The sequence below is a fragment of the Vicugna pacos genome, chromosome 18 (genome assembly GCF_048564905.1).
Source record: "Vicugna pacos chromosome 18, VicPac4, whole genome shotgun sequence".
NCBI classification, from domain to species: Eukaryota; Metazoa; Chordata; class Mammalia; order Artiodactyla; family Camelidae; genus Vicugna; species Vicugna pacos.
In genome coordinates this window covers 13,315,291-13,342,317 of record NC_133004.1, presented here as the reverse complement: position 1 = coordinate 13,342,317, position 27,027 = coordinate 13,315,291, and the positions used below count along the sequence as shown (strand labels likewise).

The 27,027-nt window shown below is 36.6% G+C and overlaps 2 protein-coding genes across 9 annotated transcripts in view; one reads left to right on the top strand and one right to left on the bottom strand.

Moving 5' to 3' along the window:
- TNFRSF17 (TNF receptor superfamily member 17) overlaps window positions 1–27,027 on the top strand; it is a 102,773-nt gene that overhangs the window by 8,814 nt on the left and 66,932 nt on the right. For 4 of the 6 annotated variants that reach the window (XM_072942186.1, XM_072942189.1, XM_072942183.1 and 1 more), the window contains exon 3: window positions 22,812–22,917. The gene's annotated coding sequence lies outside the window, so the exon portion shown is untranslated. Of the gene's footprint in view, window positions 1–22,811; window positions 22,918–26,728; window positions 26,886–27,027 lie in introns of those variants that run through there. The other 2 variants (XM_072942182.1, XM_072942180.1) reach the window with 1 other exon arrangement.
- Window positions 467–26,736, bottom strand: GSPT1 (G1 to S phase transition 1). 3 transcript variants are annotated; one of them, XM_006204191.4, is made up of 15 exons: window positions 26,642–26,736; window positions 15,658–15,699; window positions 15,500–15,541; window positions 14,555–14,782; window positions 13,489–13,522; window positions 11,770–11,847; window positions 10,445–10,625; window positions 9,681–9,835; window positions 9,366–9,506; window positions 8,248–8,341; window positions 7,309–7,389; window positions 3,718–3,891; window positions 2,773–2,862; window positions 2,445–2,613; window positions 467–965 (listed from the first exon to the last, which is right to left on the bottom strand). In XM_006204191.4, the coding sequence occupies exons 3-15, from the start codon at window positions 15,519–15,521 to the stop codon at window positions 913–915; spliced, it is 1,500 nt and encodes a 499-aa protein (XP_006204253.1). In that variant the 5' UTR covers window positions 15,522–15,541; window positions 15,658–15,699; window positions 26,642–26,736; the 3' UTR covers window positions 467–912. The 3 variants fall into 3 exon arrangements, with proteins under 3 accessions (XP_006204253.1, XP_072798278.1, XP_072798279.1); XM_072942177.1 differs by lacking the exon at window positions 26,642–26,736 and adding an exon at window positions 25,981–26,624; XM_072942178.1 differs by lacking the exon at window positions 26,642–26,736 and adding an exon at window positions 25,981–26,624 and having other exon boundaries at window positions 14,555–14,779.

The following is a 27,027-nucleotide window of genomic DNA, read 5'->3' as shown; positions in this document are numbered from 1 at the left end:
GCATTTTTGCCAGATCTCAACATGCTTTCTTTATTGTAAATTCCACTAATTTAACAAGTTTATGTAATTTTTTGTAGGGGTACAATTTCATTATGCTTTATACTTATAAAAACTACAGTATGCTGTTCTTGTATTTTGAAACCACTTACTGTGTTTAATAAATCATGTTAAAATATAAATTGACAGAAAATAACTGATAGACCTAATAAAGCAGTGTCACAGCTGCATAAAGATCCTGTATAGTATGCATTACACCCAGCAAAAGAAGTGGTCAAACTAATTCTTTCTTTTAATACAAACTTGAGCATTGCTTGTAAATGCCTCATTTAAAGTAGTGGATAGGGAAAGAGTTTAGAAAAGTCCAAGTAATAAAACATACTCAATTACTTGGTAAAGTTAAAAAGCTAATGTGACAATGTTACATCCAGATAAAAAACATTATTTCAAAGCAATTCAAATACCGAAAAGAGTTTCAAATTGAATATTTTATTAACATGGTAGTTGTCTTTGTAACATGTGCACACACACTCGCACACTCAGAATCATCTGCCTGGGGAGAAAAAGGCTTAAGTATGCCTAAAGGAAAATGAAAAATAAAAAAAATTTCTGGTAGGTTTTCATTATTGTAGGCAATTATGTCCACATCACTTAGAAAGCTATTGCCAAATCTGTCCAAGGAAGCAGAGTTTGAGAGGGGAAGAAAAAAATCTTGGGAAAAAAATTCAACAGTGTGGCATAGCAGAGCTCTCAATATGAGAAAGCTGACATAATGTGGACTTTCACTGTGAATTTTGTCTTTGCAAAATATGGGGAGAGGTTTGTCAGTGGGCAGAAAATAAAAGAAGGTGGTGTGAAGTAGGCTTTTGCAGTCAAATTTCCTCACAGTATTGTGCAGGGTCATCAAGAAAATGTTTAGTCTTTCTCTGGAACCAGTTTCAGAACTTTTCCAATTGCAATGGTCTTACCTAGAAATGAAATTTTAAAAATACCTTTTCAGTAGTTAACAGCAAGGCTATGTAAGATATTAAAACATTATTTTAAATCATTATTTAAAAATGTAAGCTACTAATTTACTGGCTTTACCATTAAAGGCATCATTTCCAATTAGGCAGTCTTAAGTGGGAGGGAGCTGAAAAGATACGATTTTCTTTAACAAAAACCCATACTTAGACAAGTAGAATGTGGCTATCCATACAACAGAATACTATTTGGCAATAAAAAGAAATGAATTATAAACAATACATGCAACTACATGTTTGAACCTCAAAAATATGCTGAGTGTAATAAACTAGACACTAAATGCCACAAAGTATATAATTCTGTTTTATATGGCATATCCAAAAAAGGCAAACAGAAAAAGTAGATTTGTAGTTGCCTAGGGCTAGGGGCAGGAATAGAAGGTGACTTTGTGGTTTTAGGGTTCCCTTTTAGATATCCTAAATGTTATAAAATTAAAATGTAGCGATGACTGTACACCTCTGTGAACATACTAAAATTCCTTCAACTGTACACAGGTCAATTTCATGGTATATAAATTATCTCAATAAAAGCTGTTAAAAAAATGCTTTCAAGTCCTAAGAGATACAAAACCCATTAGTAATGACTTTAGATACCATCTTTATACAGATTTCTCTGAAATTAGGCTCAGGGACCATATTCATCATATTCCCAGTGCTTAGCACAGCTCCTGACATTCAGTAGATACACAGTGACATTTCTGCTGAATGGAACTGGAATATGTGAATTGACCATTTATATTTCAACTGAACCATAAAGTTTTACGTAAAGTCTTCCGTAGTCTTAAAATAGTTATCTAAGCTAACAATCCTAGAGAAATGTTTAATAAAAGTCATTTGGTTTCCATGATATCAAAATATTTGATGGCTGTGAGACAGAAAAATTATAGCTATTCTAGTTCACTCAGGTAGGCAAAAACGGACACAAACACACACACACACAAAACATGAATATTAAGCCTTTGAAAATACCTATGTACCCCTTTTATCTCCCCATTTCACTGTGGTTAATGTTAGTCATATTTCATTTTAAAATGATTTCTTCTGAGCACAAAAGTGATGTTTACCTCAGAGGCTTGCTTGGCAAAACTTGATGTACAGGTAAGCCCTTCAAGATGAGCTTTAATTACACATATTACAAAGGATTTCGTTACAGAAATGTCTTATTTAGTAAATAAAATGATTCTCAAAACCCACTGCTTGCAAAATATCAAAATTAAGATTCTTTATCTAGAGCATTACTACTAAAATGTATGATCAGTTCTGTCTCTGTTGTTCAATCCATTCAACTCATAAAATTTATTATATGAATATAGAACTTATATCCAAGTTTTCTATGAACTTGTAATGTACACTATACTCAGATGAAGATTACCAAAGCTAGTAAGCATCTTAGATATACTGCTAGACATCAATTTAAAAGCTTACCCTCATCTCTTAAGGTAAAACGACCCATCTGAGGGAAGTCTTTAAAGGTCTCAAGGCAGATGGTTCCTGCTGTCCTTAAGCGAGCAATGCATACTTGATCTTGTTTCACAAAACGGGGTCGAGTCTTACTTTTTTCTCCTGATTTTTTGTCTACCAAGCAGATTAAGGCCTATCCAAGAAAAAGGATGAGATCAGAATAATGCCAAATAAAAGAATCTTTAAGAATAGAAGTGTAAATAAGAATACATCACTGTTGCTGGTCAGAAATTATCAAGGTGTAATGACCTTAAAACACGCAAACAAAAATTCCAATTATCTTAAAACTCACTGTTATTTCGACTTCTTCAATACAGGTATGGATATGCAGCACCGCATTATAACCTGGGCAGATGATGGATTTGTGCTCTATAATCACTATCTGTCAAACAAAAAAATTCACATCTTTATCCCTAGGTAAAAAATAATCAAATGTGTAACTCATGATCTTAGTAGGGTACCAACTTAAAGTTATTTTTGTGTTAGAGGTGACAGGTCAGGTCGCCTCACCTCTAAGCATGAACTCTGATATCCTTACCCTAAAGATCTTCTTGGTGAGCACCCAAACTTTAAAAACACAGGCAGACTGTCTTCTCCGGGAAGCCTTTCCTCTATACTCCCCACCAAGGAATTAAGTTAATCATTGCTGTTCACATGCTAGTTTTTTTTCTCCTAAATATGACTTACAGTTTTATCCATTTCCCAATATCCAAGGGCCAAAATTAACAACCTTGTATCTGGAATCAAAATCTAACCTGATCAGTCATATCTTGTAACAGAACTCAAAAACTCTGTGAGCTATACCAATCATTTACTCTGTCATTCTCCTGGGCAGATCAGGTTGCTAATAACATGGAGAAATTAATTGTGTTTTTCTGTCTGGAAAGTTATTTGCTCTGAGTAAGCAGACAAACCATGACTTCCAAGGCAACTAGGTTCTGTTCTACTTAAGGTGAAAGACACTTTGGGCAAAATGTAAGTATTAATATATATTTATCAACAGGAAATAATAAAAGGGAACTTAAAAAAATACTACCTACCAAGTACCTGTACCATCTTAAAGACCATATGTGTATAAGATATATACATCACAGCTCTTGTGATCTAGATATATGGTTTATTTCAATTCCCCTCTGCACACAATGGCCTGTCACTAATCAGCAGGACACAAGGCATTTAAATTCTAGTTTCATTTAGACAGTAAAGATCACCATGACAACTACAATAACTTGTTTACCTGGGCATCAAATGTGCGACCAGAATGACAAAGATTATTAGGATCACAAAGTATGAATCCTGGAAGAATCTCCTCCTCTTCAATTCCTTTCAGTCTGATTTTGAGGTTTTCACCTGGGGCTACAGAATCAGTTTCTACATCATCGGAAAGGATTCCAAGAACTTCCACATTGTGCTTAAAAAGAAACCAAGATTGGAGGCTTTCTGACACATTCACTACACTACAGAACAGAAAATGATCTGTTTGCTGTAGACTTGCAGGTCACATTTTTCTGTGGATGTTGATTAATGAAAATATTTCTTCGAATATAAAACCTTATTACATTTGTATGACACGAACTTAATAAAATCACATCCTTTAAGTCCAAACTGTCAGTTAAAAGATTAATTTGTCATCTTCTTAATATCACATCCTAACAATTTCCAAATAGAACAAGTATAAACTAGCATTTGCTTTTTTTTTAAGCCTTTTCAAAATTAAAACATTAAATCTAACATTTGGATTTTTATTTTATGGATGTAATTATTATTAAATTCCAGGAGTTAACAGACATAGCTTTCATTACCTGTCAATCCCCAAACATCCAAAGAGTGTACTTCTCTAAGTTATTTAAACAATTAAGCTTTAAAAGCATACTGACCTTAACAGGTACAGGGTTTCCTTTTGGGATGATAAAAATGTTCTGGAACTAGATAGTGGTGATGGCTGCACATATGAATGTACTAAATGTCACTAATGGTAAAATTTACCTGTCTTTTGCCACAATTTTTTTTTTTAAAGAGCATATAGATGGGAAAGAAAGTGTTAAAAACAATACCCACAAGTATTCCCTTATTTTTCTCCATTTCTGCCCTTGGAGATAATTCATATTTTTAAAACACATGGCAGAAAACAAAACAAAACATAACAGCCTTCAAGACAAAATGAACTTTCTCATGATGGCAAATAAACGGTGGAGAATCCAGAATCATTATATTTCATACCAGAATTCTGTAAACTGTCACTTGCTAAACTTTTAATAGTACCCCACCTCCACCCACATACACATACACAAGTAATGGCTTTCTTTCCCAAAAGGCAGCTAGCTCCACCTATTGATACCTGTCCATTGAAATTCATTCCAAGAACTGACAGAAACTACAGCTGTACTTGTTAGCTAAATTCTTTACAGTAAGGGGATAAACTAGCAGTTCCACCGTATATAATATTGTTTACTACTTTTTGCCCAAATAATATAGCATAACAATTTCTCTCCCCAAATACGGACTTTTATAGCTAAACACAATATAGCAAGTCTAATCTCTAGTCCATCCATATGCAAAATTAAGATTAAGACCAACAAATTCTTAAGTTTGTGAAGGATTCAAGGATTTTGCCTACTATAAGTATACTACTACTCACATAAGTGAAATCATACATTATTTATGTTTTTGTGACTGGCTTACTTCACTTAGTATAATGCCCTCAAGGTTCATAAAACATATGTTGTAGCATATGTTAGAATTTCCTTCTTTTTTAAGCTGAATAATACTGTGTTGTATGTATACACATTTTGTTTTCCCATATTCATCCATCAATGGACACTATAGGTTGCTTCCATGTTTTGGCTTTTGTGAATAATGCTGCTATAAATATTGGTTCTTCAAGGTCTACTGTCAATTCTTTGAGGTGCATACCCAGATGTGGAACTGTTGGATAATTCTGGTTTTAATTTTTTTGAGGAAATGCCAGTATATTTTGTATAGAAACTATACAATTTTACATTCCTGCCAACAGTCCACAAAGGTTCCAATTTCTCCACATCCTTGCCAGCATTTGTTATTTTCTGTTTTGTTTTTTGATAGTAGCCACCCGGGAGTGTATGTGTGAGGTTATTTCACTGCAATTTTGACTTTTATTTCCCTAATGACTAGTGATGTTGAGCATCTTTTCATGTATTTTTTGGCCATTTGTACATCTTCTTTGGAGAAATGTCTATTTAAGTCCTTTGCTCATTTTTAAGTCAGATGGTTTCTTTCTGTTGTTGTTGAGTTGTAGGAATTCTTGATATAATATGGGTATTAGCCCCTTATCAGATTTATGATATACAATTAATTACCCCCATCATGTAGGTTGCCTACTTCTTAATTTTTTAATGTAAAATAGCCTGGCGTCTATGTCTTTTAAAATATTTAATTCTACTCCACTGAGACTCGGGGAGACTAAAGTGAACTGAGTTTTTCCAGCTTGATTAAAAACTGTAGGATTACCGCTTAGTAATGAGTATGAAGTGACAGCTTCCCCGGAGCACTAGTATAGCAAGGCCCCTTGCCTACAGCTGTAGCCCAGCACTAAGTTCGCTTGCCCACAGTAAGCTGTACTTTTCTTTCTACTACAATAAAATACTCATAGAATTTACCTCCTTTAACCATTTTACATTGTACAATGCAGTGGAACCTAGTACATTCACAGTATCGTACAACCATCACCAGTATCTGTTTCCAAAACATCTTCATCACCCCAAAAGGAAACAATACCCATTAAGCAGTCACTCTTCATTTTTCTTCCCCCAGCCCCCTGCAACAACCAATCTGCCTTCCATCTCCACAAGCAAACTTGACTTCTGAGACTGCTCTGTAGACAGAATATAGCAAGGATTCAAACTGACCATTATTTTCATTCATCATTGACCTTCAGGTTGCAGAGATAATTACCTTAGAAAAAAGATACTATGTATAACTGAAAAATTGTGCTCTACACTGGAATTTGACATAACATTGTAAAATGACTATAACTCAATAAAAAAATGTTAAAAAAATACTATGATAGGATATTCTGGTCTCCAATGCATAGGGCATCAAGAAACCCCAAAGTGTAATTTGCAAGGTTACAATTACACCTGAACAGTACATTGACAATGGATACCTTTTCTAATTCACTGTGCCTGGAATAAGCATGGTAAAGAAATTCTCAGTTAAATTTAACAAAAATCTCTGTTTGGAGGTTCTGATGATTCAGGCCTATTTTCCTACATAAACAACATCTATGGAGTTGTTAGAGAGGTCCTCTCTGGAAAACAGGTAAGTTTCTTAGTAACGTGTCATCTGCAATTATCAGCAATTGAGCAGTCAGAAATAACACAAAGGAATAATAGTTCATGGAGATTTTGCATATTATTTAATGAAACCCTCTCCAATAATGAAGAAATTACAATAAGGTAGAAAGTTAAGAAAAGACCCATTTATGATAAATGTAACTCCTCAAATTAGGAGCATTAGTTGATCACATTATTTTATAGTATCCAATGTAACTACGTAAAAAAATAAAAGAAAGCTAATTATATCATGATTAAACTCAAGTTTTCATCGACCTGGGCAGTGATGCATCTTTTAACTCTAATATGGTGCTAATACTGTCCCTCCTCCATTTGTCAATGAATAACACTACATATTTTTTTATTAAATTTTGTACTTGACATCAATAGAACATAATCCTGGATTTTAAAAATTAAGTTTCTTTTAATGGATATTCCTAAGATTTTGAAAAGTTCTGGCTGCTTGATAATATTTTCAAGAGAAAATCTAAATGAGAAAGAGCATTACTAATTCTTACCTTGTTTGGCATCATCACAAGCTGCTGGCCTTTACAAATAGATCCTGATTCCAGCTTTCCCAGGACCACAGTGCCCATATCCTATTTAAATTAAAAAAAAAAAAAATCAAGTTTCAGATTTTCATTACTACTCTATAGCAGTTCAGCAACCCAAAGTGAAATCTTGCAGGGCTTATTCATAAAAGAAATCTTTAGCTCAAATGGTAGAATGCTTAGGATTAATCTTAAACACAGGTAACAATCACTATAATATCTGTGTCATAAGCATTATGTGTAATTATGATACTAATAAATAAGTATGACTCAGATTAAAAAAGAAAGCATGGTGCAGGAGACTCTAAAATTTTGTTTGAAGATCTCAATTTGTTCACATTCAGGTTCTTTGAAAAATCTCTAAGTCTTTTCCCTCTTGTGTAAAATTGAAAAAATGCTTGTTCAAGAAATTTATCATGGAGCTAGTGAAAGAATGAGGTATTTGAGAAGGGCAAAATATTACATATTGATATTGCAGTAACTTTAAAAATGAAGTTGAAAATCTATTTAAAAATACTGAAGCTTTTTTTTTTTTAAAGACTAACATTCAGTGTTGGTGAGGCTATGGTAAAACCAGCACTCATATACTGCTGGCAGTAATATAAGTTAGCACAGTATTTTGGAAGGCCATTTGTCAGTGTCCATCATTTTAACGTACAAATCCTTTGAGTCCAACAGTTCTACTTGTATGAGTTTCTAAAATATGATCATTGGCTCACTGGAAAACAGTTGAAATAAACTACTGATTAAATTATGGCCTGTCTAATACCACTGAACAATATATAACCATTAAAAAAAGAGATACCTATGTTATGTGAATTATTAAAGTTGTTTCATAATTTAAAACAAAACACAAAATAATTTATCACCTCCCATTAAACCCAATTTTTTAAACATTTTGGGTACCTTGTACTTATCCACAATTGGCAGCCTGATTGGTCCATCAACTGATCTGTTGAAGTTTGGCAAATTATCCAGATATGGAATAAATGGTAATCCACTGAGAACATAACAATATCCATTAAAGGGAGTCAATATAAATGTCAAAATTTTAATCAGTTATATGACTATAACTTTATACAAAAATGTGGTTATAATAATATTTTCATTCCCATATACTCTTCTCATTCAACCAATTTATTATCCAGTTCATCTTATTCCTCAGAAAATAAAAAAAAAGCTCAGTATAATAAAAAGCTTCCCTATAAACTTAAGATTCAGAAAAATATTTTGTAGCAAATAGCCCACATGTTGTAATAAAATTACTCCACTCTATTACTTAATTTTTATGGAGTTTCCCAGCTCTGCAATCAGACTATTATAAAATTACAGTATATGAATTTAAAACTTTAAAACTACAGTATATGGATTGGGAGGCTTAATATTGCCAAGAGAGCAATGCTCCCCCCAAATTGATCTACAGATTCAATGCAATCCCTATTAAAATCTCAGATGCCTATTTGCAGAAATTGCAAGCTGATCCTAATGTTCATATGGAATTTCAATGGACCCAGAATAGCCAAAAACAATCTTGAGAAAAAAAACAAACAAAATTTAAAGACTCACACTTCCCAGTTTAAACACTCACAAAGCAATAGTAAAAAAGATTTCACTTATAAAAAAATTAATCCAAAATGAAACACATACCTAAATCTTAGAGCCAAAACTATAACAAGCTTAGAAGCAAGTAACCAGATTAGGTAATGTGTTCCTAGGTATGACACCAAAAGCACAATTAAGAGAAAAAGTAAATAAACTAGACCTCATCAGAATTAAAAACTTTTCTGCTTCAAAGGATACCATCAAGAAAGTATTAAGATAGCCCACAGAATGGGAGAAAATATTTGCACATCATATATCTGATAAGGGACTTGTATCCATATCCAGTGCATAAAGAATTATAACTGAATAACAAAATGACAATCCAATTAAAAAATGAGTAAAGGACATGGTATTTTTAATGCCAAGGTTACAGTCAATATTTTCTCACAAACTTTTTTCAAAAGAAAGAAAAGGTTACTTACATGTACCAAGGACAGAAATCTGATTGCTCTTTAAGATTTGCTCCAGTCAGTCCTGAGCAGGGCATGAAGTGAATGTCCTTTTTGGGATTGAAGCCAACTTTTTTCAAAAATGGCACTAGTTTCTCTTTACATTCTTCATATCTATTAATATTTATAAATAACTCAATTATAATGTAAAGCAACTGAACTCAAGTTTCATCATTAAACAAATGAAGGTTTAGAAAAACCCCGGGGGGGGGAAAGCATACAGTAACAAAACCATCCTTTATTGCACTAATATGTCTATAAAAAAACAGTAAGACATCCAAAGTTTACCTCTCGTTGCTCCAATTTACTGTTGGATCATCCATCTTATTAATAAGCACAATTAAGTGTTTTACGCCTGCTGTCTTTGCCAACATTGCATGTTCTCTTGTCTGTCCTCCTTTTTCAAATCCAGTTTCAAACTCTCCTTTCCTGGCAGAGATTACCTATTCCAAGAAATCAAAGTTTATTCTTATACATTCAGGTACACTCTTCTAGCAATAAAACATCTTTCTTTTCAGTTTTATCAGAAGCTTCTTGCAAAAAAGTAGAAGTAACTGAGTTACAACATACATACTTTTTGAACATCACAATGTCTAAATGGCTTAAGGTTCTGGTAAATGTTTCTTCAGAATCCCAATTTTCCAAAATCTAGTATGCCTTTATATTTTACAATTTAAACATGTATTTGATTTAGTTCTAATACACTGACCACACACACACACACAAATTGCAAAACGACTAAAGGCCTTAAAACACATCATTTCTTATTACTCATTTTTGTACCTACAGTACATTTATTGGGTACAAAATGGGTAGGCCTGGCATTCAGTGAACACTAACTTCTGACACAGTTACTAGATAATAGCAATGGTAGAGAAAAGCTAAAATATTTTCATGACTAAATCAAATTACAAAGATTTCGAAAATTGTGACTGTGTATATTACAGTTCCCTGTAACCTAAATTCTAGCTTTTAAAGGTAAATTCAAATATTTAAATTTCATATTGGGCTGCTAACAAATAACACAGATGAACTGGAAATATCTTTCTTACCAGTACAGCCAAATCAGCTTGAGAAGCACCACCAATCATATTTGGGACAAAACTCTTGTGGCCAGGGGCATCTAGAATTGTAAAATGCTTCTTTTCTGTTTCAAAATAGGCACGACCCACTTCTACTGTTTTACCCTTGTCTCGCTCTTCCTGATTTGTGTCTAAGGCCCAAGACAAGTACCTAAAATAATTTTAAAATAAGAATAATACTGGTAAGAACATGAAAGTTTTAAAAATATTCTTCAACCATTAAAGGTATAATTGATGCCATCCAGCTTTATGTCCCACATACAACATTTAAATCATGAACAGGACTGGGTACAAATGAAAATTAAATGACTAAAACTTGTATTATTGTGATTCAAATGCTTGGCTCTTTTACATATATCCAGAGTCATAATTATATATTCTATAAGCAAACATTATTTATAACAAGCTGACAATATAAAGGAACTTATTACTTATCTCATGGTGATATTGGCATTGGTACTAAGTTCCTTAATATTTCATTTTTATAATCATCTAGCACAAAGTATAATACAAATCACGGCTATCTAAAGGTATTTCTCAAAAGTGAAGACCACTAACCTGCTACGTGGGAGCAATGGTTACTTGCTAAAAATTATTTCAGTATTTCTTTGCCATAGAAAAATTACTTACATAAGTTCAAACCATCCATAATAGCAGGTGTTAATTTAGATTACCTCATCATCTGTATTACAAAGTAACCTATTTTTTAGTATTATATTGTGTAGGCTTTCTTCCCCCTTATAACAGAATACAATTAAAAAAAAAGACCATCAATGTCCTATTTAGATAAAGCTTGTTAAACTCAAAAACAAAAACAAAAAAAATAAGGTTAGAAAGAATGAAAAAGTTGACCCTTTCACCAAGCAAAGGCAACCACTGTTGATAATTTCATCTATTTTCTTTCAAGTTTTATTCACATAGTTAATGATCATATCCTATGTATTATTATGTTACCTGCTTTCTCCTCAAATTCCACTATGACATCAGTTCTATTCCTGGTTACTGTAAGTTCTACAAATGAAATTTTAGTGGTCAGGTAATAACTCAAATAAATGGATGTTTTATAATTTATTCAACAAGTCCCTTGTTATTATCCTGGATGTTCAGATGTTTCCAGATTTTTTTCTGTTAAGTTATGATGCCACCAGGAACTGATCTACTGGGTCATATTAGAAGGGAAACTTTTCCTTTGTTATGACACCATTTTTAGACCTCATGAACTTATATCTTAGTAGACCTCAAAAGCATTAAGCAGAGTTTTCTTGAAAGTAATTTATAGTGTCATAAAAGTTTACCAAGTTTCTCTGTTTTTTTCTTTAGCTTCTCTTTCATATTTCTCAAGCGTCCTTTTGTCAACCATTCCAGTCAAATACCTGAAAACATTTCAAGAAAAGAGAAACAAACATTTAATTACTCACAAATTATTCAGCTGTGAAGCTAAAACCTTTAAAGCTCTTGAGAAGAATTTCAATTCTATAAAACACCTACTTTAAAGTAAAGGCACCACTGTGGTAGATGCTGAAATCATGGAAAGTTTCAGTGAAAAAGATATTTACAGTCTCAAATTAACTCTCCCAAGATAAAGGGGAACAAAAAAGTACCTTTTCAGTGGAGAATTCTAGCAAACACCAAGTAACCATGGCTAATACCACCAGTAATAAATAAAACACTGAATATCGCTATCATGTGTGCCCTGATAGAATGCTATGATAAAACAACATATCTCCCGTGATATTCTTGTCCAAAATGCATAACCTCAATCTAATTGTTAACAACATCAGTCAACCCCAAATTGAAGAACATACCATAAAATAACTGAATAGCACTCTTCAAATTATAAAAGTCATGAAAGACAAGACTGAAGAAGTGTCACAAGTTGGAAGAGATTAAGGAGATGTAACAACTAAATGCAATGTGGAATTCTAGAACAGAAAAACAACACTAATGGAAAAACTGGTTAAATTCAAATAAGATCTCTAATAGTATTGCACCAGTGTTAACTCCCTAGTTGTGATGACTGTACTATGGTTATTTAATGTTAACATTAGGGTAGGCTGAATATAAGTTATATGACAACGGTGTACAGTTTTTGCAACCTTTCTGTAAATCTGTTATTTCAGAATACAAGTTTTTTTTTAAAAAGCAAATGTAAGTACTATATAAAAGAAAATAATTCCAACAGTGTTGTCTAAGCAATTAAGTCTTACTAATATATTTCAATATTTAATATTTAAAAACTATTAGTCAAAGTGAGATTATAATTTTTAAAATAATTCCTTAGTAATACCTAACTGCTTCCTTTGACTCAATCCAAATCCTGTTCCCCTTTCCTCTCTGTACATTCTCTGTAGAGTCATCTACAGCGCATACTTCTAACCACTCTGACTGTAGAATCTTAGTGAAATGCCAATGAAAATTGCAGCCCATAAGCAAAAAATATACACTCTCCTAAAATAACAACATATGGGCCTGTCACTTCCTTCCAGAGCCTTAGTTAATGATTCATGTGTAATAGGGTCTGTTGTGGAAATTTTCAGAATTGGCAAAATACTGATTAAAATTACTCAACAAGGCAAGACAATGAAGATATGCCCTCTAGATCTGCTGATGATGTAACTTAAAGAAATGGGTCTAATTTAGGAAGGATTAAAAAGACATTTTAATTAAAATTTTTTTCAATTCTAGAACATATCACTAAAAGCCAACCATGGTATTTTCATACATAGTTACCTTCTATATATGACAAAAAATTATTCAGCACATTAGCCAGACTACCTGTCTTTGATTAAATCCACAAAAATTTAAGGAGTCAATGAATGAGGAAAAACCAGTTCTCTCAGATTCATTATTCCCCAGAAAATTATATTTAAAGCAGACTAAGATTCTTATAATCTAGGGTTCTATATTAGTTTTTATTAACAAATCTAAAAGATAGCTTTTAGAAATACATTTAATTAATGTTCCATGAGTCTTACAGTGATAACAAAAGATATTTAACAAAAAAACAGACTTACATTATTTGTCCTCCAATGGTTGACTTGCCAGCATCTAAAAGTAACAATATCAACAATGTGCAAACCATAGGTATTAAAGACAAACAAACAAAAAACCCCCCAAAAACCAACCCAAAACATAGTCACTTTATACACAAACACAACTAAAGGTCCATTTAACATATATAATTACAGCTCACAAAAGCAACTGCAATGACAGGAATCTGGGTCATAAGCTCTGGGTAGTTATCATCCCCTTGGGAAGTGAGGCTAAGACTCTCTGCAGCGCAGCAGTGACTTAGAGCTACTTTAACTGGTGAAAAAGGAAAGAATTTTTTTAAACAGATTGCTCCCTGAGCTTCTGCAGCAGCAATAGAATATAAACTACCCAAGGAGAGCCTCAACAGAGAGCAAAAGTAGCCAAAGACCTGTGAACTACATTTAGGTAGTCTTTTTCGCTTTTAGCCAATACAGGTGTTCCTTTACAAATTTTGAAGGAGTTCATGCTACTAAAAACGTAGAACGGTTGTATCAAATTCAGGGGAAAGCAGACAGCAGATAAAGAGAAGAAAGGGGGACATATAACTCTTTATTTTCTTCTACCAATTTTTGGCATAAGTCAGATTGTCAAGAGAATATATGAGTAAATTAAATAGGGTTTTGTGTGCTAAGCCAGCAACACGGTAACATCCAGAAGCTACTCCAAATTAATTTCTTACACACAAAATTTCACTACCTAGTAAAGTTAATACCATAAAATCAACTGAAGTTCACACAAAAATATAGGTGCATTTTCTAGGATATTAATTAACAGATACCAAAATCTACTGAATCATCATCAGCAGTCTACAGACCAGTTGTGCATTTCATATAAATATAAGGAAACTTATTTTCTTCCAGCTTCCACGCTGGAAGTGTTGGCAATTTTGGGCCAGCTAAGAAATCTACTGAGTTAAAAATGAAAACATTTTAGATTAATCCAGTACAGTTTAACTAAACATCTCCAAGTAGCTAAATAAAATGTTCTGTGTTTGATATACCTAATAACTCCGGTCATTTCTTACCATTGCTTATGAGTGCAACTTACCTACATGTCCGATAAACACTACATTTACATGTTCTTTCTTAGGAGCACCTGGCGGTGCAACCACAGATTTAGGTTTTGGTATTTCCTCTTCCTCCTCCATCATCTCCTGGGCACTTTCCTCTGTGGGCCTTCCATCTCCCAAGGAACCAACCCCTGGCTCTGCTTCACTTATTTCTTCTTTGTGCTCCCATGATTCTTCTGGGGACATTTCTGTCTCCCCGTTTTCTACTGAAATAAGACATTTTAGCTTAGTGATCTGAAAAAGGTTTATCATCTGTACACACATGCTTTCAAACAAGAAACAGACCTTTGCATAATCAGTTCCATTTCCTAACGTCTAGTGGCACAAAAACAAGAGAACAGAAATGGACAAGCTGACCTCATTGCTGACATCAGAGCTCTGACTCAGACACTATGAGAGATTGCTATTTTAATGAAGCTTCAGCTTGAAAGGACAAACAAAACACATGAACAGGAGATCTAATATTCTTAACAGTTCCAGTTATTCCAGCATCAAGATGTCCTGATAGTGGAAAAAAGGGAAAGTTCAACATCAGAATACTAAAAGTGTGAAAAGATTTAAAAGATCTTTTCTTTCTCCTCTGCAAGTAATGTAACTTTGTCATCAACTTTATTAATCACCTTGGAAATATGAAACCCTTAAGGGTAAGAAAGTTACAAAGGAAGTTTTTCTCAAGGTAAACGGATCAAGTACAACTATTCAAACTGACTTTAGCATTTCTCTACTCACTGCTTTTGCCATCACATTTATCATGGCAGTGTTAATGTCCAATTAGATTTGCTTTCTAAATCCTAATAGCAAAGACTCCATGTCAGTTTTAAATGTAGGTATTATAATAATCGTAACACTTACATTTGCACTTTTTATCTCGAGAGTGAAAGAGTTTCATATTACTGTATTAATATGGTCAGAAAATTTCTTACCAACAGGTTCTGAAAGTTCCATGCTAACAGCTGAATTTGAACCTAGACAAGAAATTGAGATATAATATATATTTACAAAATAGTACCTAGTACTAGTACCATAGAGAACTTAATGTTTTCTCATTAGATATTCAAAGAGTCCCATCAGGGAAAATTACCTTCACACAATGACTGTTCCTCTTGAGATGGTTCCACAGATGCTGTTTAATAGAAATAAGTTCTATTAAAAATTGAGACCTATACATCCATTTTACTCATCTTCTAAAATACCATAAAAATAGAAGTTCAATAACAAAACAAAAACCTCTATAATTCAGACCAATGGCAACTAATTCAGGCTTTCAAACTACAAGTCTATTTAACCCACTAAAAATATCTACCAATTACAGCCAATTTAAAAACATTTTCAGTAACTGAAATGTAGTCACAAAAGCACACTTATTCTCTAAATTTGCTTCATAAGCTTTTCCTTTACAGATATTATAAGAGTAATCTGCAGCCCAGCACAGATCAAATTAGTAAGATTTTGCTTGACAAATACACATTCCTTCTCCTGATTCTCTCAGTAGCTCTAGCCCAAGAATGCAGTAAGTCCAAGATTCTATAATCATACATGTTATCATCAAGATCCTTGAAAAAATTCTATTTGATACCAATAAAGTAGAAAGGACATTCATATAAAGTATCTGAAATGCATACAGGCCCTTACATCATCTCAGAAAAAGTAATTACAATAATGCCAATTTTGTCCTATATTAGAATTCTAAGGTCAAGCAACAATCCAGTTTCCACAACTGTCACACTATAAATCTTATGACATCACTGAAGAGATATATGAGAAATATATACTGATACTCCAGTATGTAAGTTTATTTTTTACATCTGATAAACCTAAATGATACTCCAACATGTAAGTACTTTTGCTTTAAAAATCTACAAGATGCAAAAAGACATCAAAGAATCGTGCACACCAAGTAATAAAGAATAGTGAATTCATAACCTGCAAAAAAACTCGTATTTAAAATCAGTGCCCAGAAAGTATTAACGTCCACAAGTCAACAAAAAGTTCTGGGCCCAATCTTCAATAACATGAAATGTTGAAGAAAGTAATTCCTGACCCTGAAAGGTAAGGGGCAACTTTTTTTTTTTTTTTGAGGAAAGAAGTGACAGTGCCAAGTGTCACTTAGGAAGATCATTCTATGGCAGTATATGGATGAGCCAGAGAGGTAAAGACACTAAAAAGCAGAAAGACCAACATCACTACTTACAAGAAAGTATGCTATCAGGACAAAGGAGCAGTACGACCAGAGAGGAGTGGTTAAATGCAAAGATAAAGGAGGCGATGTCTGATAGGAGTAGGGAGAAAGGAAGAGTGAAATGTCTAAGATGATTCCATGTGGTTAGGGTATTGAAAAGAAACTGGGGGGGGGGGGATCCTTTGAATTAGCTTTGGAAGGTAACAGGAATTGTGTACTTATGGGTGCATAATGCAAAATCTGTTCATGGTTTTATTTTTCAAAACATCTTACTTTTATAGTATGTTTGTCTTAAGTTTATAAAGTTGACAGAGATAGAATCAAGTACCAAAAGCAATTAAGTGCTTAATATACATCTAATGATGATATTATTAAAGGGCCTCAAAATACGAAGTTGACCAGTTTCCCCATGGCAGAAAAAACTTTCCATGCATTCAGACCGTGGGTGACATTATGAATTTAATGGCAGTGCTAGCAGCATATGCAAACTGATGTGTTTGGAATAATGAACCAGAAAAATCACAGATATAGCAAGATGTTCCTTTAATTTAAGCTTCTCAGTATAGTTGTACCCAGGCTTCAAACACACACACACACAAACACGCGTGCGTGCGTGCGCGCAAACCCTTCTTGTTCATTCTACCCTGGTCTTATTTGTATACACATCACATCCAGGTTTTACTGGCTACTATTGATCCTGGGCTTAGGATTCTACTAGGCCTAGTCATTTGTTCATGGTTAGCAAACAGATGACCATTAGTGCTTGATTTCTCAAGTCCTGCAGGGTTCACATCTGCTAGTGAAAGAGAAGTAAACCTCCCAAGGAATGAAATTACGGTTTCATATTTTCTACTGATATCTCTATGTTCAGAAACACACCCCTATCAGTACTCAGAGGAATAATTTTAATTAAGTAGGAAAGTTATCAGAGTATACAAGTGAATAAAACTACCATACCCTAAATTAAAAGGAGAAACTAATACTGTAGTTTTGGATAAAGAAAGATTAATGAACTGGTTGTAATACCAGGTATATTACCACAGTTTTTAAAACAAGAAGTGAAAAGATTTTACCAGAAGACAGTCAGGCAATAGTACAGCCTGTGTTTTAACACAGATGATAATCTGGGTCCTAAAACTGCTAGTTAAATTTGATCACGGTGAAATAAGCCAGACACAAAAGGCCACATGTTATACCATTCCACTTACATGAAATATTCAGAGGCAGAAGGCAGAACTGGCGGTTGACAGAAGCTAGAAGGAAAATGGGAATGGGAAGTAACTGCTTAATGGATACAGGTTTCCTTTTGGGGTGATGAAAATGTTTTGGAACTAGACAGAGGTGACAGTTTTACAACACCATGAATGCACTAAATGCCAATGAAATGTTCACTTTAAAATAGTTTATTTTATGTTATACAGATTTCAGCTCAATTAAAAAAACTTTTTAAAAATTTTTTAAAGATTTGATCATGGGTCAAAGGACTTCAACATGGAGATTCCTATTTTGCCAGTTCAGTACAGCACAAGTTAGTCAATACCATATATGTGGCAGGTAACGAAAGCCAGGTTCTAATTCAAGCAACATGTTTTAAACACAAATGTACAACCAGTTCTGAAAAGCCCTTAATCCATGTATTTCATAAATCACCAATTTAAATTTGCACTGCTTTAGACATCAGACTAATCTCTAATCCTCTTTAGATTAGAGAAATTTAAAATAGCTATCCCAACTGAAGTATCTTACTCCCGTCAGCTAAATGGTATGTTCATTAAAGAAAAAATATAAAAACAGCTTCAGTGCTGTCACAGAAGTCACAAGTGTCCTACACTGCATGGAAGTGAGAAAAAGGGTGATAATTCTGTCCAATCCAAGTTTCTGCAATGATGGAAATGTTCTATATCTCTGCTGTGATGAGAGTCACTAACCACATGTGGCTAATAAGCACTTGAAACATAGATACTGTGACCAAGGAACTGAGTTTTAGATTTTATTTAATTTCAAAATTAAAGAGCCACATTTGTACAGTTGTAGCTCCTCTTAAGGATTCTCCTCAATTGCCTTACCTAATGTTCCACTTCTGTCCCACTCCCCATCCACCCTGCCATCCCAAGGGGCTAATGAGCTCTCTTCTGAAATCCCCTAGGATATGACCCTTCTTTCAGTTCTAGATATACCCACACACATAGTTTAGTTTGTGTTCCCTAGGAGATTATGGACTTCCAGAATGACTCTGGTTTTCTGAAACATGGAGACTTTTTTCTCTACTCTTGTAGTCTCCACAGGTTGGTACAGCGTACTGTATAGAATAAATACACAGTTAATTTTTACTGAATTAACTCCAGCAGTTTTCATTTCCACTAGGGTTTAATAGAGTAAAAACCATTTTATATGTGTCAATTTTCTAAGAAGGGGGTTAGAGAAACAATATTCAAGAGATGTTGAAGTACAGCTTGAGGAAAGAACTAAAAATTCTCTAGCCACACAGGTGACCATATAATCTCACCAAAATTGCAGACTGGGGTATTTTTCTCCTACAGAAAACACTGGAAAATATTAGTGCAGTATAGTAAAGGCAGACATCAGAAAGAAGAGCCCATAAAATACGTACAGGTGTCCATGGTTTTGCCTTAATTACCTAACACTCTAAAAATAAAAAGGCACAATGTTACAGTGGTGAACAGAGCTGTTTAACATATTTTACATTATCATTTCCTAAAATGCATAAAGTGGTTTCAAAATATTAGAGCATTGCCTACTTAAGACACTGTCACCCAGCTACTACTGAGAAAGAACACGAAGACAGTGCCACAGTGGGCCCACTTTCTGAAAAAATGTCTCAGCCAAAAAGATCTTTCAATATCCAATCACAAGGAAAGGACTAGTGGAGTTACTGTTACTAGAGTAAGCTTTGAAACCAGCCCTAGAATCCTAACTCCTTCATTTATTCATGGGTGCCATCTCACCTATTTATTTAGCTTCTCTGAACCTTAATCTTCTTATCTGTATAATAGGTCAACAGTACCTATACCTCAAGAGGTTGTTGTGAAGATAAGGGCATCCATGATGGTTGTAGTAATTAGCTCTACGCATGGCCTCCCCCCACCCCATTATTAATTAAGCAGCATGGTGTGTGGCAGAACACTAAATTTAGCAGTGGGCAAATTTGGATTCTAGACTCAACTGTGTCCTTAAATCTGCAAGTGACCTTAGGCATTCACTCAGCATCTCTAGGCTTCAGTTTCTTCATCTGAAAATGATGAGACTGTATTACATTCTAAGAATCTATTTTCTCAGTCACTAAAGCAATGCACATATGAACCTGATTAGACTTTTTTGTAGAGTAACTAAAATTCCACTCTATTTTTCAAACAACCATAAAAGATAGCCTTATTTATGATTTATAACCTAGCTACTGCAAAACCAGTGAAGTGTATACATACATAAACCAAAATACATAACCAAATACATAAACCAAAACGGTTTCAGACACCCCAGTAAGGTACAAAGATAACAGAAAAACACCTATGTGCAACCAAAACTACCCAAAGGCAATAGACACAGACTGCTTAGTAGTATAGTAACCCACTGGAGTTCTATAGAAATAGTCAACCAGGAAATTGCCCCAATGACATTCTAAGCTACACTCTTTTAAAAAAAAACTGAGGCATAGTTGATGTACAATATTATGTAAGTTTCAGGTGTGCAACTTAGTGATTCACAGTTTTTAAAAGTTATACTCCATTTATAATTATTATAAAATATTGGCTGTGTTCCCTGTGTTGTACAATATATCTTTATAGTTTTTTTACTTTATACAAAGTAGTTTGCTAAGGTATGCACTTTTTGTTTCAAGTGAAGTAACATACAATTACCTAGTCAGAATGTGGTTTGGAATTTGCTGTGACCACTCTTAGGCTAGGCTAAAGATGCTCAAAAAATCCTTGCCAAGTGTTTCTCTCACCAACAAAGTAGAATATGATGGAGAACTAGTTTAATTTGGAGTACTGTTAACGACTAGTCATTTATGAACAAAATCAACTACATCTATAGACCAGCCATGCTTTGTTAAAATCTAATGAAAACAAGAACACAACTTTTAAGCAGCTTTGGTGTGACTCAACAATTGACAGCTAAAAAGAAGTCTTGAGAACCTCAAAACAACTAAAAACCTTCAACTAGTAGACAAATTCTTGCTTTTCAAAAATTTTTAAGAATTGTGAATAGAATGATGAAATTCTAAATTAATATGCCCAAGAGACAGCCAGAATTGCAGTTAACTCATTGCTGTTTGACATGAAAGAAAACAAGTCTCTACCTACAAGTACTGTAAAAAGATAACTGATGCTCTATTCTAACAAATTTCTAGCAAACTTAAGTACAGAAACACAATGGTGAATTTCACATATTAATGATAAGAAAACACCCCAAACTTACGGTATTCACAAAGAACACTTAGTAGAAAATAGACCTTTAGTTTTCTGATTAGGGCGACAAGATTGAAATTACTTATATAAGGGTACCTATGACCAGTTCTCAGCTTTGAAGCCCTGGACACCCTCTATATGGCCCTCTTACCACCAAGAATCTTCCATTGGGTACCTGGTCCCTTTCTAGACCCCTTGAGAATCAGTTATTTACCTTGGTGATGTCACTTCAAGTGCCTAGCACAGTATCCTGCGCTGCTGCAGGCAGCAAATGTCCGTTCACTAACAGCTACACACATACCTGAGCAAAACCAGAAACTCACATCCCGAAAAGTTCCATTCTAATACTAACTCACCCCAAAAGATGATCAAAACTTTTTTCATTAATTTCTCTCCAACCAAAAAGAAACACTACTTTAATACTTTAAGACATTTCCTCCCCAGCAAATAAAGGCAAGCAAAACAAGGCTTATAATCTGTCCTCTACAATATTTCCCTAATTTGCCCTGATATGGTTTTTAACTGTTGTCTTTTCATGCAGTATAATTCCAGGAAAGGTGAAAAATAAACAAAGGACAAAAGAATGCAAAAAGCATTAAATAAAAGTTGCTCTAAAGAGGGTTTATTCTCAATCAAAATTTCCAACAGTTTAAACAGCTGCTCAACATGACGTAGCACTAGCGATGCCCTCGCTTGTTCCCTATTTTCTCACACTTGAGCCACTGCTACATGTAAAACCATGAAACAAGAACAAGAGCCAAAGTCCAGTGATCTCTAAAATCAATAAGTCAAGGTAGGAAAAGAAATAACACCCCAGGAACAATACTTTCCCTGATCTCCTTAGCCCATTTGTCCCATCTGAAAAATCCATTCTGTTAGAATTGTTACTGTAGGCATTTCAGGAAAAGAAACCATATCTATCATATATCTAAACTTATCTATTAGCTAACTGGTATTCTTTAACATAAAAATAAAGTATAAGAGCCCCTCAGGACAAAACAACTATTTCTTTGATTCTGGATCTTCTCTACTCTGGTGGCCCTGAAAATGTCACCTTTGGGAAAATTTTATGATTAACAAGCATCCATCAAGTAGTGATGGTTGCATAACTTTGTGAACATACTAAAAAAACCACTGAACTTTTAAAAGGTGAATTTTATGGTATGTGAATCATACCAATCATTAAAAAAAAAGTCCCTTTCCCACAAGGCATTCAGCAAAACCCAAACACTACAAAACAGAACACTTCTCTTTAAAATTCAAGTTCCACAACATAATTTGCTATATTTTGGAGATAATTCCCCAAGGACTTACTGAGGACTGCCAGTTTTATTCTATACTCATTTTATAATGACAAGAGTTTTGAGAGGCATTGAGGGTGGGGTGATAGAAAGAACACTATGAACACTACATTATTACTTTAGAAGCTTTGGCTGTGTCTGAAAGTCCAAGTTCTACGTCCTGAATGTTTTGTGTCCCTCGCAAAATTCCTGTGTTGAAATCCTAATGCCCAAAGTGATGGTATGAGGTGGGGCCTTTGGGAGGCCTTAGGTCATGAGGGTGGAGCCCACATGAATGGGATTAGTGCCTTTATAAAAGAGGCCCCAGACAGCTCTCTTGTCCCCTCAGCCATGTGAAGACACAGAAAGCAGTCAGTCAGCAGCCAGCTATCCAGAAGAGGAAAGAGAGCCCTCATGCCACCAGGCTGGCACCGTGATCTCCTGAACCGTGAGCAGTAAGTACAGTTCTGTTAGTGAGCTGCCACATCTATAGTGTTTTGTTATGGCTGCCCAAACAGACAACGACATGAAGTAACCCAGATTAACACTGCTGAAACATTAACAATTAAAAGAGACTGAACTAGGTGCAAATTGGAATTTAAAATAAGTACATGCTAGGGGAAGGATAAAACTCAGTGGTAGAGCACATGCCTAGCATGCACGAGGTCCTGGGTTCAATCTCCATTAAAATAAATAAATAAATAAATCTAATTACCCTCAAAATTTTTTAAAAAATAAAGTACATTCTAACATAGAAATGTTTGTTCTAGTACACACAACCTTTGTCTATATTTTCATGCATTTCAGGGACTCTATTTTAAAAGACCATCATTTAGCCAATTTACTTGGATCTGTAGAGAATTGTACTTAGATAAATTATACTTAATTACATTTAAATGGGTTCTACTTAATCATTTCTTTGGAAACCTAAATTAAAAATTTTCAAAGAGATGCAAGGTCAACACTGAATCCCAAGTTCTAACTTGGGGTAGCTAGAAATACGCATTAATCAGCAGCCTGCCAGTGAAGGTGAATAACTCTCTTCTGCACAAAAGCGTTTTCCTCTACTGGTTTCTCAAAGCACCACTGAAATTATTCCCCAACCTAGCCACCTCAACAAAAAGGAAGGAAAAGAGAAGACTCGCCTTCTTTCAGGAGAAAGATATTCATCCTAGACAGACACACATTTTAAGTCATTCTAGTGCTCTACCTCTAAACCCCTTCAAGAGTTCTCCTGGTAACTAGTTTAAAAACACACCCACAGGAGGGGGGGGCAGGAATAGCTCAGGAGTAGAGTATATGCTTAGCATGCACAGTCTTGGGTTCAGTCTCCAGTACGTCCATTAACCAAGAAAAAAAAACAACAACACAAAAACACCCATCAATTTAAGCTATGGCTTAATAGCAAAAGAAAACATGCTAGCCCTACAATCTATTTCCTCACTATAAAAAACCTTGCAAACATTATGGTTTCTTCTTTGTAAATTTCAATCTAAATGCTATTTCCAGTTTTTTCCCTGTTTCTTCCAAGCATAATTCTCTGCTCTGATGGTGGTAACTTATGGACCTGAATGGGTTGGAACATGCAACCCAACAGTGCCACGTAGTTCTGAACCTCAATTAGAAAGTCTATTCTTTTCCAAATAGGCATCCTACAGACGACAGGTTGGTTGGTTGGTTTTTAAACATTAACTGGCATTTTGTAGAGGCATTTGATAGAGTCAGTAACCAAAATGAGTCTCTGGTAAAAAAAAAAAAGAAAGAAAGAAAGAAAGAAAGAAAAAATTGACCACAACGTAGGGACCACAATGTAGGGACAACTGCTTCCCTACACATTTTTACATCTCCAACTTCTAACACTGTCACAGAGGAAAGGATTAAGAGTAAAACTGCAAATTGGCAAATATCAGGAAGAGAAAAGACAGTTCTCCTGTGAAAGAGGCAATGACTAGTCACTCAACAATGACCACCATTCCAGACCACTGCTCAAAGGATGGCTGTCCCTTGATGACTGGCTGATGATGGAGTCCTTGGTCTAATCAGAGTGGTATTGGTGACTCCAGAGTTAGGAGGGAGGGCCAAAAAAGAAAATGGCTGGATAAAAACAGTCTGTATAAGGTTTGGGGGCAAAAGGCACTTTTAGGAGCTAGTAAGAGAACTAGTTTACACCAGCCCAAATGACTTGATCTAAGAGAAGAATTAAAAGGCTAAAATTTCTTGTTCAAAGGGCATATATATCAACCACTCATATAAATAAAAGAAATACCAGTCAATAAAACAACCAAATCCAAACTGCTCACATACATACTTCCCAAGAAAATTTCCCCAAACTCTCTCTTTGCCTCTACAGAGAAAACTGTAGCCAAAGTTCCTGAAGAAACTAAACTCCTAGAGCACTTTTATGATGTCTACCTAAGAAATACAACATAGCACTTTAAAGAAATCAAGCTCACTCATTTGAGATTTCTACAAAAATCAGTACCTGAAAGCATGCTATCACTTAAGCAGCTCCTAAATACATTTAAGATTTTAGAAGACTAACCTTAACTTGAAACCACAGAAAGTCTTCTAAGCTAGCTATGATCAAAATGGCACGTGACAACTATTAAGTTATAACAAATGCTCGTGTCTGAAAAGACTAATTTCTGACACATGAACGTAGAGTGAGTTATACCAAGCAACCTGAGTAAGATAAACGACTTTACCGCAATAAAAATTCTAAACGTGTCACCAACTAAGGAGAAAAGTCCAAGTCTCACTTAAGAAAAAGGGCACACATATCAATGTAGTTTCATACACACTTTAATGTTAAGTGAGGAATTCCAACTTTATGAACTTCATAAGCTTTCAAATTACTACCGGTAAAAAAGATCTTTGTATTGATAGCCAACAGTTTCTGCCCGATCACACGACTGCAATGCATCCTGGGATTCTTTCAGGACACTTCGGTGCCGTAGATATTTAAAACGCACAGTTTCAATATTAGAAACTGCAGCAAGAGACGCTCTCTCGCCAAAGCCTAAGGTAAAGGGAAAAGTCGAATATTCACGTCCCCAACTCCTCAGTTCCCTCAACACCCACCCGACTGACTGCTGGCTCCGTCTGTCCTCACTTCTAGGCCTCGTGGCACTGACCCGCGGCGGCCCGCCTCTCCGTCCCATATGGTTCCCACTTCCAACGGGGAACTGCGGTCCCCGGGGGAGAGGCGGGCCTCAGGCCCCGGGCCCCACCGGTGTGCCCTGCACGCTGCTGCTGCTCCGCCTGGCCCTCCGCGGAGGCAACCCCATGCAGGCCGCCTCCCCGGCCCGGGGACGCCCCACCCAGGGCAGCTGGCGCCGGGCGCCGCTGTCAGCGCCCCACGTGCCGCCCGGCCCCACCGTCACGCGTCCGCTGCCCGGCAAGGGGCGCCCCGACCCCACCCAACCAGACCCCCGTCCCCACCCCAGGTGGGCTCCAACACCTAGGCCGGCTGCCCCTGCCCTCGCAGTCCGGCTTCCTCCCGTGTCCCGGCCCTTTACCCGAAGGGCCTCCTGCGCCGCTGCCGGCTCCGTGGTTGTTGGCGGCGGCGCCAGCTGGGGGTGCCGGCGGCTGGGCCGGACCCCGCAGGAAGGACGGCACGAACTCGGCGGCGTGGACGTTGGGCACGAAGGGTTTGGCATTGACGTTGAGTTGCCGGCTGAAGGCCGCGCTGAGGTGCTCACGCTGGGCCTCGGCCGCCGCCAAAGGGCCACCGGCGAGGCCGCACGGGCCCGACCCGGGAGCTTCCATGTCCGCCTGGTCCCAGCAGTCCGGCGCCGAGTCGCTGCTGCTGCTGCCGCTGCTGCTCCCGCCGCCGCCACCGCCGCCGCCACCACTGCCCGGATCCATGATCGGGGGGGCCGTGTGTGTGGTAAAGAGAGGGCGGGAAATGGAGGCGGGGGCGACCGGCTGGGGAGGAGCAGGCCGAGCTGACCCCGGGAAGCGGCAAGGCAGAAGGGCCGGAGGCTAGCGACACAATCCCCGGCGTCGTCGCGGCGGCAGCTCCAGTCCCTATCCGCACTCGCGACGACGACAGCGGCAGCGACCCAACCCTCCTCGTGTGTGCGAGCGGATCTCCTCCCACTCAACCCCAGCCACCTCCGACCGCCTCAGCGCCAACCCGACGCCTGGCGCAGATTGACCCCTTGCCACCACCCGTACCTTCGCCTTGGTAGTTCGCAGCCCCGGTGGGCCCTGTTTCCGGCTATGAAGCGCGGCAGAAGACGGAACTACGAGTTCCGGCAGCGCCCGCGCGACCCCGCTGCGGTTTTCCCGGGGGCCGACGGGAGTCGGAGTTCCGGGCCGGGAGCAACCGGAAGCGGCGCCAGCTCCCGTCAGGCAGCGCGAAGAGGCGGAGGTCTGGTCGTCGCACGGGGGCCCCACCTGTCACCGGGTGGGGGCAGGGGTAGGAGCAAGCCTTTGCGTGACTGGGCCTGGGGTCGCGGAGACCGCGAATCTCTTAGTTCGCAGGGGTCGTCGGCTCACTCCTATTCTGCCCAGGACGCGGGAAAACGGACAGCAGTTCTAACGTGGAAAGAAAAGCTTTC